Source organism: Takifugu flavidus, chromosome 20 (genome assembly GCF_003711565.1).
Source record: "Takifugu flavidus isolate HTHZ2018 chromosome 20, ASM371156v2, whole genome shotgun sequence".
NCBI lineage: Eukaryota > Metazoa > Chordata > Actinopteri > Tetraodontiformes > Tetraodontidae > Takifugu > Takifugu flavidus.
Genome location: NC_079539.1, coordinates 4526392 through 4536566, shown reverse-complemented (window position 1 = coordinate 4536566; position 10175 = coordinate 4526392). Strand labels below are relative to the sequence as shown.

General features: G+C 43.9%; 2 protein-coding genes across 3 annotated transcripts; one reads left to right on the top strand and one right to left on the bottom strand.

The window, feature by feature from the left end:
- Window positions 1-835: 835 nt before the first annotated feature.
- On the top strand, window positions 836-5315 carry hexb (hexosaminidase B (beta polypeptide)). 2 transcript variants are annotated; one of them, XM_057019741.1, is made up of 14 exons: window positions 836-1176; window positions 1270-1421; window positions 1748-1813; window positions 1945-1991; window positions 2069-2179; window positions 2257-2358; window positions 2455-2587; window positions 2667-2847; window positions 2929-3015; window positions 3112-3184; window positions 4288-4468; window positions 4699-4789; window positions 4879-4983; window positions 5056-5315. In XM_057019741.1, the coding sequence occupies exons 1-14, from the start codon at window positions 908-910 to the stop codon at window positions 5117-5119; spliced, it is 1662 nt and encodes a 553-aa protein (XP_056875721.1). In that variant the 5' UTR covers window positions 836-907; the 3' UTR covers window positions 5120-5315. The 2 variants fall into 2 exon arrangements, with proteins under 2 accessions (XP_056875721.1, XP_056875722.1); XM_057019742.1 differs by lacking the exon at window positions 4288-4468 and adding an exon at window positions 3879-4053 and having other exon boundaries at window positions 839-1176.
- Window positions 4832-10058, bottom strand: gfm2 (GTP dependent ribosome recycling factor mitochondrial 2). The gene is made up of 21 exons (XM_057019738.1): window positions 9912-10058; window positions 9705-9816; window positions 9535-9619; window positions 9138-9183; window positions 8964-9061; window positions 8755-8880; window positions 8595-8683; window positions 8402-8490; window positions 8245-8305; window positions 7927-8112; window positions 7767-7847; window positions 7543-7691; window positions 7313-7453; window positions 7116-7215; window positions 6852-7038; window positions 6705-6781; window positions 6492-6630; window positions 6233-6418; window positions 6040-6155; window positions 5789-5971; window positions 4832-5709 (listed from the first exon to the last, which is right to left on the bottom strand). Exons 2-21 carry the CDS (start codon window positions 9711-9713, stop codon window positions 5581-5583), a joined length of 2277 nt encoding a protein of 758 aa, XP_056875718.1. The 5' UTR covers window positions 9714-9816; window positions 9912-10058; the 3' UTR covers window positions 4832-5580.
- Between the last annotated feature and the right edge of the window lie 117 nt (window positions 10059-10175).

Here is a 10175-nt window from a genome sequence, read left to right as displayed (position 1 = left end):
AATGTACACCTAGGAACAAAAGGCATTTGCTCTTTTGAAGATAACCAAACGGTGGAAGGTTTTTGTGTGGAACGCTATGATAGTTATTCCTGCTAAGCCAACAGAATCAAGGACACATGACCAGGAAGTAAAAGGAACACCTTAACGATCATGGGTGAGATTTACATGGGAACAAGGCTGCATTAGTAGAACTAAGGTGTCACATTGTCCACAGTCCCTAAACCGGTTTCTGTCAGTGCCAACAAATAATACTGTGTACAACAGTATTTTAACACAGATAGCCATCTCACCTTCTAACTTATCTTTACTTACAGTACAAATAAGATGCATAGAAATTCTGAACAATAGATTCAGTGGTCAGATTGATGTGACGCAAAAAATGTTTGATTAATTAGACCTTTTAATTTTGGATCTGCATGGGTCCTTATGCAAAAAACTGACAATGCCGATTTCTTTCACTGATATAATCAAAGTCAGCGGGTGGTGGTGTAATATAATAGGGTATTATTTATTTAGCCGCCATTATGTTGAACGTTTAACTCAACTAGGTGTAAAAGCCTGAACTACGGCTTCTGCTTGCGCGGTTACTCAACCTTCTAAGTTCTCACAAACCCATGTATCAAATGTTATATACTTGAGATGACAAGAGTTACAGCTGATCTCATATAGGATAACCATATGAAAACAAAAACCGTTGCAAACATATTTAGTTCTAAGGACAATATTTTAAAGATAATTAATTAAAAGTTAATATTGATACGTTTCGCACTCATTGATATAAAGCGCGTGATTCCCCTTTAAAGGTTTCACTCTACGGTTTACTTCCGCATCACAAGCCCCGCCCACCCGGCGACAACATATTGCCGCTCACGAGACCCGGAGATAATAAATCAGTTTTCCTACAGCCATGAACGTGTCCACGAACATCCTCGCGCTGCTCTTTCTCGCCCTGGGCTCGTGCCAGGGGCTGCGGCGACACCACGTCGATGGAATCGTAGAAGAAGAGATCGAGTTTGTGGCGCAGCCGTCCAAATTTGGCTCCCTGTGGCCTCTGCCGCAGAAAGTGCAGATCTCTCAGGTTTCGTTCAAGTTGACGGGCTTCAGCTTCAATATCGTTGACGCCAAACAGTCCTCGGCCGGGCCGAGCTGCGCCCTCCTGCAGGACGCTTACAGAAGGTGCCAACCGTGTTTGGTCTTCGCTTTTTTCGTGACTCGACATGTGGTGACTTGTGTGACAAACTTCCCTTTTTTCTCCCTGTCCTTTTGCAGATATTATGAATACATGTTCGGCAACGCTAAAAGGTCCGGTAAAAGCAAAAGCAGGCGAGCTGGTCCCTCTGATCTGACAGAGCTGCAGGTGTGGATCACCTCAGCGGACTCCGACTGTGATGCTTACCCCAGTGTGAAGTCTGACGAGTCATGTGAGTGGCCTCTTTCTGGAATCATCCGTATCCGTTTATGGAGCCGATTTGTGCCTCTGCAGCATTAAGGTGTCGATCCCAGAATTATTACTTAAAAACACAGTGATGTGGGGAGAAAAACAGGTAGTAGGAAATGTGTTCACACTTTACAGGAACCGAGAGAGCGCCATGAAGATACAGTATTACACAATCATACCCTGATTCTTTTAGATTAGAAAACTGATTCACTTCCTTGGTTGCAGTTGCTAACAGTGAATTTATAGGGCAGAGTCCGTGTTATTATAGCAGACTATAATCTTCTAACCCTGTCAGTCCTGTTTCTACAGATGAGCTGACAGTGGATCAACCCTTTGCTGTGCTGAAAGCACCGAAGGTGTGGGGAGCCCTCCACGGTGAGTAATCTCTTCTAAAGCTGATTTTAATTGCTCTGTTTATGCCCCTTCACACTATACTATCCCCCTTTTTTCCCTATTACTCACTATAAAGTTATATTCACCTATGTTACCTGAAATATTCCCCTTAGGCTTGGAAACTTTCAGCCAGTTGATTTATGAGGACGACTATGGCGCTGTAAGAGATTCTGAGAATATTTGAGTTGTTTTTGGATTGTGTGAGCTCATTGAGGCTGATTTATTCTTTGCGTGCAGAAAAGCATCAATGTAACGTCCATCAGCGACTTCCCCAGGTTCCCTCACCGGGGCATCCTGCTGGACACCTCTCGGCATTTCCTGCCGGTCAAAGTAATCCTGGCCAACCTGGTGAGCCTGTTTGACTTTGGAAAAGATACATTGCTTTCGTATTTGCTCATTCCCGTTTTTCCCCCCGGTTTACACAGGAAACCATGGCAATGAATAAAATAAACGTCTTCCACTGGCACATTGTGGATGAACCGTCCTTTCCTTACATGAGCAAAACATTCCCACAGCTGAGCCAACAGGTGCGTGCTTAGTCTTTTATTCCTTCAGGTTCTCCTATTTTCACCTGTCAGAGGATTGACTGGGTTTTTTTTTTGTTGCTTTTCACGTGCTGATAGGGAGCATTCCACCCGTACACACATGTGTACACGCCTGCTGATGTGAAGATGGTGATTGAATTTGCCCGTCTGAGGGGTATTCGTGTTGTGGTGGAGTTTGACACGCCCGGACACACTCAGTCTTGGGGCAAAGGTGAGTTTTTACGCATTCAAAATGCTGAAGTGTTTCTAAAATGATGAATTCATCCGCTTTGCCTCGTGTTCCCCGTCAGGCCAGAAAGATTTGCTCACACCGTGTTACTCCGGATCAAAGCTTTCTGGCTCCTTTGGACCGGTGAACCCCATCCTGAACACCACCTATACCTTCATGACCCAGTTCTTTAAAGAAGTCAGCACGGTGTTCCCCGATGGCTACGTTCACCTGGGGGGCGATGAGGTGGACTTCAGCTGCTGGTGAGGCCGGGCAAGGTGTCAGAAAACCTCTCAGCAGCATCAGTAATAAGGTGGATTCATATGTTTTTTTAAATCCTGTAGGAAGTCCAACCCAGATATTACAAAATTCATGGACCAACAGGGTTTTGGTCGAGACTACAGCAAGTTGGAATCTTTCTATATTCAAAGGTGGGCGGTTCCTCTCTGCTGAAGTAGACTCCACACCTTCTCTTCTTCGTATAAAACAAGATGAGTGAATTATTTTCTTGACATGTGACCCGACAGGCTCTTGGATATTGTGGCCACCACTAACAAGGGTTACATGGTGTGGCAGGAAGTCTTTGACAATGGTGTCAAGGTAAGTAAGGGTGACAGTGTGGAGCCAGTAAGGTTTTACATGTACGTGATCTGTGCTCTATCAACATTCACTGTTTTTGTTTCTAAAACGTGACAATTTGGGAAATAACTTCTCTCACTTTTGAATGCTAAATCGGAACCGGGTTAGATTATCATACAAAAGAAACCCAAGAATTGAACTATATGTTTAGTCCAATGCTTTTAAATCCACCCATTTCTGGTTTCAAGGCCTAGCTAGAATATCACTCTTCATGTGAATTTGCCACGCATTGTACAAATGTTGCCAGTGCAAAAAATTCTCCAAGCACAAGATGATCAAATATTTGCTTTTATTACCAAACTCGGCACAAAGTTCAGCTGTTTTAAAATAATTTTATATTTAAACATACTGCACATCAGTGAGACACTTTTGCAGGATACTTTGGTGCAGCCTACCAGCAGAGGGCAACCTTTATGCTTTATCCTTGTTTCTGGCATATAAAATCATTGCTTTGGGCCAGTTTTACATATTTTTTTGCTGCCATCAAATAATGTCTAATTGGTTAGCAATACTACCTCGCTGAAATTTTCTTTGATCAATCTTTGATTCACATTTAGCATTCTATAATGAAAGTGGTTATTCCCAACTTGTCAAGCCAAAGAAAACCACTCGCATAGTAAAAAAAGAAAAAAGTACTGGTGTGTAACTATTCCAGCTAAAGCCAGACACAGTAGTACACGTGTGGATCGGCGGCCGGTATAATGACGAGATGAGCAAGGTGACAGCAGCAGGCTATCCCACCCTCCTCTCTGCCCCGTGGTACCTAGATTACATTAGCTACGCACAGGACTGGCAGAACTACTACAAGGTTGAGCCGCTCAGCTTCAACGGTCAGTTTTTACAGAAACCTCTTCCTGTACCTGTGATCATTGTGCTGATTTAGGCCTGGTGTGTTGAGTGGTGAAAGGGCATTCTATTCAACAGGCTTATGCTAGAAAACTGCACAGTTGTGTGGAAACACTCTCACGAGTCCTTGGGGTTTGTGGGTTTTAAAGTGTTTTCTTTGCGTATTTCATTCTTGATCACTTTAACGCCATATGTGTGTGTATGTGTGTGTCATGTAGCTGAAACCAGACACTATTATCCACGTCTGGAAGGGAAACCAAGAGCAATACCAGAATGAGATGGCAAATGTTACAGCATCAGGGTACCAGACCCTGCTGTCCACTCCCTGGTACCTGAACCGTATCTCCTACGGCCAGGACTGGCAGGGCCATTACAAGGCCGACCCGCAGGATTTCAAGGGTTTGTCACTGCTTGCTTCCAGAATGCTAGCCCCACTTATGCGACCTGATAGTGTTTAACTGGCATCGCCGGTATTGCTCGTTATGGAGTTGAGATGTTTGTCACTCCTGTGCACATATGTGTAAGCCTGTTGAATGAACAGAGGGAACCTAGCAACCAATAACAATCACACGTTTCCTGAGCTTTGGATTTTGCAGCATTTTCTGATGAGGTAACACATTTTGAAACAGGCACTGATGCACAAAAGAAGCTTGTCATTGGTGGAGAGGCCTGCCTCTGGGGGGAGTATGTGGATTCCACCAACGTGACACCAAGGCTCTGGTAATAAAAAAACTAATGTAACCATCATTTAACGACTTCAAATCAGATAAATATAGTGGTTTATTTATATTTTTTTCCCTCTTCGCTAGGCCTCGTGCCAGCGCTGTGGCCGAGCGATTGTGGAGTTCCAAGGATGTGAGGGACGTCAACGACGCCTACAACAGACTGTCCGGGCATCGCTGTCGCATGGTGGAGTAAGTGTTGCCAATCCCAAAATGTCCTATAACACATGTTCAACAGGCTCATTTCTCCATCATTCCCATCAGGCGAGGGATCCCGGCGGAGCCGCTGTTCACCAGCTATTGCCCCCGCGAGTACAGGGGGGTTTGAGAACACCGGTGTGTAGGCACACCGAAAGAGAAGCAGAGAATTCTATGGATCAAAACACTTAACAGACTTTTACAATCTACATAAGTTGGTTACATCTCATGTCCTTCATTTTTAATGCACTGTGCCATGAATGAATGTTCAAAATATTGTGGTTTTAACAAATTACTTCCTTTTATTAATAAAAAGTATGAAGTGATTTGCTCTGAATTTTTGTTCAGTAGTAAAATTTAGAATGACTTAAATCTTGTCACTTAAATGCATCTTTTTTTCTTTTATCCATAATGGGCTTTTTTCCTACTTTGATCAAACCACATTTTAAGTGGTCTCACCTTGAAACATTACAATCAATATAATCAAGTTTTGTGTCATCATTAAACCTCAAAAACAGACTGTTTGACTTGCACTGTGTATTTGCATTATAAATAACAGTATTAAACTGTGACTTAAGTTCATGACAAGCATCACAGCAGGCCGGATATTTTTTTCAGGAGGGTGTTCTGGTCCTGGGGGTTCATGGCCTCGTATGTGTCCAGCTCCAGTGAGAAGGTGGCATTGCCAGATGTGAGCGTTCGCAAAATGGTGGAATAGCCCTTTAAAATGAAACCAGTTAAAAACCCTCAAATCATTAAATACAAAACCAACAAGAATATGAATTGGACAACAACTCACCATCATCTCTGCCAGCGGCACGTTTGCCAGCAACACCTTATTGTTATGGCGACTCTGGATGTCTCTGACGGTCCCTCGTCTTTGAGCCAGATCTCCTAACACAACGCTGAGGTGCTCCTCCCCCACGGTCACCTCCAGTGACATCAGTGGCTCCAGGATTTGGCCCCCTGCCAGCCGCAGAGCCTGTTTCCAAAAGGCCAAAGCTGCAGATTAGAATCCTACAGTATGTTAACAGGAGGTCGATTATTTACCTTCGTTGTGCAGCGGGATGCGCAAGCCGACACCATGGCAGGAGACGTTCCTGGTTCCATCCTGACATTCTGGATGAGTGAAGACACACCCAACAGAGGGTAACCAAGTACAGGTCCTGACAGCAGAAGAACATCATGTAAACATTTACATCGGGCTGCGTCAGGAGCCAAAATTGGACGAGTTGACCGGTACCCTGAAGATATGAGCTCTGCACTCCATTTTCCACCGCCTGTTTGACTTCGGCCGACAGCAACTGCTCCATTTCTTCCGTGAAGGTAGATTCACACGTGCCGCCAGCGGACGTGACGTCACTGGGTTTGACGGCCAGCTCCACAGTCACAACATGTCGCCTGTCCCCAACAGTGCGGTCCAGCATATCTATGATTTAAGAATGGGACGTGTGCTATCTTTAAAAGGTCTAAAAATGAATACAAGGATATAAAGAACAAACCTGTTGCAGAAACTTCACGGAGGACGGTCTCCCTGTACGCCACCTGTAGGGGTCCCAGGTCAGTTTCGATGCCGTACTCTCTTCTGATTCGATCGTGAATGATCTCGATGTGAAGCTCTCCCATCCCACACAGGATGGTCTGAAGGGCAAAGCATTTTATTGGACTCTGCAACAGCTCTCCCATTAAAAGAAAAAGGTGATGATGTTACTCACCTGCCCAGAATCAGGGTCCACCCTGACTTTAAGACTGGGGTCTTCCCTCTGGAGGCATTTGAGAGCATTTTCAAGATCTTTCCAGAGAAAAAAACACCAGTTACTACATGCTTGCTGGGCCATGAAGTTGCAATCACTGTGACTGACCAGCCTGCTTGGCCATTGTGGGTGGTTCTATGGTGCAGAAAAAGACTGGATCAGGGACCTCTACCCCCGAGAGGACCACAGTGGTCTGTTCCTCAGTTTTCTTTCTGGCCACACTGTCGCTGCTGGCCCGACGGGCTGCGGCTGCTGCTGAAGCCTTGGATGATACGATGGTGTCCCCTGTGATGGTCTTAAAGGAAGTCGGCAATCTTGAGTAACCTTTCTGAATGAAAATGCAAATACATTGTGTGATGTGTGGAGCTTTACCTGCTTCAGCCCCACAGTCAGGGCAATGTTTCCTGCCGTCATTGAGGGAATTTCTACATGCTGATCAGCGAATGGCACCATGAGTCGACTCATCCTCTCCCTAAACACATTGAAGGAAATGCATGGCGTTTCGGGTCAGAATTAATTGAGCATGTCAGCTCAAACACTGGTGGGAGGGAGTAATGGAAACGGCATACACGCTGTTCCTGTTGATGTTGTGGACAGCAGTCTGAGGTTTCAGGCAGCCGGAGTAAATCCGAAGAAAGACAAGAGGACCCCGCTGCTTGTCGTGGACCACCTTGAAGGCCAGAGCACACAAGTCGTCCTTGTACCAACGCCTGGGGAAAAGAAACATAAAGAAAGGTGATTAACTTGTCAGTAAACTCTCCCTCTCCAGGAATTTGCAGGAGCCATCTTATTTACTCACACCAGGTCATGGTGCCGTTCATTCGGGGCTGGCAGGTAAGCTGCTATGGCGTCTAAAAGAGGCTGAACACCTTTGTTTCTCAACGAGCTCCCACAGAGAACGGGAACACCTTTGCGAGCGAGAGTCACCCGCCGTATAGCCTCCTGCAGCTGAGACACAAGTAAAGTTTTTTATTTTTTTTATTTTTCCCTGCCTGTATTCAGGCCCAGGACAAGAACACTTACTTTGGAGGAGGGTATTGCATCAAAGTTGTCACTAAAATCTGTCAGCAGCAGTTCTGCAAACTGGTCGTCCAGATCAGCGACCTGTGAGAGCAGAGGTACGCAGTGGAACAGATACCAAAGAGAGGGAAATATTTAAAAGGTTCAACATACTGAAACGTACCTGCTCAATTAAGGACAGCCTGGCTTCTCTGACCTCCTTCACAAGCTCTGCCTCATCAGACTGGTCAAGAGGGCTGCTGTCAAAATTTCGTCCGTCATCTCTCAAAGATTCTTGCTTCCAGATCAGCTTCTGGTTGGTTACCAAGTCAACCACACCTAAGAAGTTTTTGCCACTGCCAATAGGAATCTACAAAGTGCATATGCTCATGTGAGATGAACTAAATCTCATGCCTATATCATATAAAGGTGCTCAAGTTTAATTGAGGAACTGTATACTTTATCATTAATGTTAATCTTCTAACTTGTTCCACAAACCTACCTGCAGCAGGACTGGATTGGCTTTTAACTTCTGTCTTATGCTTTCAATAGAAAGAGTAAAGCTGTAAGAAAAAGACAAATGAACAATTGCTTTCTTTTGACTTTCAAGAAGTTATTTTTTTAAAATGTGAATATTCTTAGACTACTAAGTCACTCACTTTGCTGTAGGTTTATCCATCTTATTAAGGAAACAAACACAGGGGACATGGTGCTTCTCTGCTTGCCGCCACACAGTCAGAGTCTGAGCCTGTTACAAGATTCAAAGCAACAGATAAAGGTGTATTCAGAACAGGCAAGTATAGGTAAAACAATAGATCAATGAAAAGGGGCAGCATGTAAGCTGTGACCAACCTCAACACCAGCAGAAGCATCAAACACTGCAACAGCCCCGTCCAGAACACGAAGTGCCCGCTCCACCTCCAGAGTGAAATCAACATGTCCTGTAATCCCACACAGAGTCATGTCTGATCTTTTCACACAAAATTCATCTCCACAACGCTGGCGATTCTACCTGGGGTATCAATGAGGTTTATTCTATAACTTTTCCAATCAAATGTGACAGCAGCTGATTGTATAGTGATGCCGCGCTCTCTTTCTTGTGCCATGAAATCTGTGACCGTGTCCCCATCATCCACATCTGAAATAAGGAGTGGAAATATACATTAAATGGGTAAGTCCTAGAAGGAGATAACAGGATGGTAACCACATAATTCCACACACCTCCTAGTGTTCTCGTATATCCGGAATAATATAGCATCCTTTCAGTGGTTGTTGTCTTTCCAGCATCAATGTGAGCCATAATGCCAATGTTTCGAATTCTGAAGAGCCCCAGTTGACCCATAAACAAAAAAGCCTTGAACACATCATCAGAAACTGCAGAGTGCACCTACTTACCTGGATACATCAGGACTGATCACAGCTCGCAGCGATTTGACATCATCTGTAAAATGGAATAAATGTGTTGTTTACAATAGCCAGACAAAAGAAACTACTGATTCTTCCTATTAGTTGTGGGGGTGCTGGGGGCCACTAGGGGTGGAAAACAGTTACTGGACTCCTGACTTGTGGCAATTTATTGTCCCTCATGAACCTAATTTGCATGTTTTGAACGGTGGGAGGAATCAGGCGTTACTATTAAATACTCACGCGGCCAAGACAACATTCAAAGAAACATGCAAACATACAATAGAGGAAGATATCTTTTTTCTTTAAACGATGAAATAACAGAAATAAAAACTGTAAAAAGTAGCTTGTATGAAGGAGTGGGCATCCTTTGATAAAAGCAACGCACCTGGAAGAAATCTGCTCAGTAGTCTTATATGACCGCTGACTGTACATCTGCAGCACCTCAGCCCAGCGCTGAATAGATACCTTCCCTATTTAAGACAACGACTTAGTTACAAGGTATTCATTCTATACACACAATCTGCTGCACATCGCTGTTTAGAGGTGATGTCTTACAATAATCATTCTGCCTGGTGTCTGAGAAATCCAACATGAAGACTTATTCTGTGCTAAGCTTTCAAAGCTTTCCCCATTGTGGTGACGATAGGACACAACAATGTCACATCATCTATAATGGCAACGGTAAAAAAAAGAAGTAAATAAACAAGATATTACGTTAAAATTAGGAAATAAAATCTAGCTTGTTAACAACAGTATTCTTACAAATCTCCACAATGTATTATGATGTAAAATGTCACACTTTTGTGAGGTACAGCACCAAATTACATCCCGATACCACGCATCTGTGTTATTTGTTTCCGGCCACTGGCATAAATGTCTCGTCTTTAGATTACTCCTTTAATAAGGACGCGTTAGACTCTGTATACATTGGTTAATATAGACCAATACACTGTATTTGCTGCACTTTCGTGTCACTGCTATAGTTGTCGTAAAATAAACATATTTGCATCTCTTTTTGTTTTAGAA

Bases quoted from the DNA above. Each gene is read 5' to 3' on its own strand.
- gfm2 (XM_057019738.1), bottom strand. The intron at 7,216-7,312 runs GTATGCCGTTTC...CAATGTGTTTAG, and splicing joins AACATCAACAGGAACAGCGT to GGAGAGGATGAGTCGACTCA. The intron at 5,710-5,788 runs GTGAGTTGTTGT...TTCATTTTAAAG, and splicing joins TGCCGCTGGCAGAGATGATG to GGCTATTCCACCATTTTGCG.
- hexb (XM_057019741.1), top strand. From the start codon at position 908: ATGAACGTGTCCACGAACATCCTCGCGCTGCTCTTTCTCGCCCTGGGC. The intron at 1,814-1,944 runs GTGAGTAATCTC...TATTCCCCTTAG, and splicing joins GGTGTGGGGAGCCCTCCACG to GCTTGGAAACTTTCAGCCAG. The intron at 1,992-2,068 runs GTAAGAGATTCT...CTTTGCGTGCAG, and splicing joins ATGAGGACGACTATGGCGCT to AAAAGCATCAATGTAACGTC.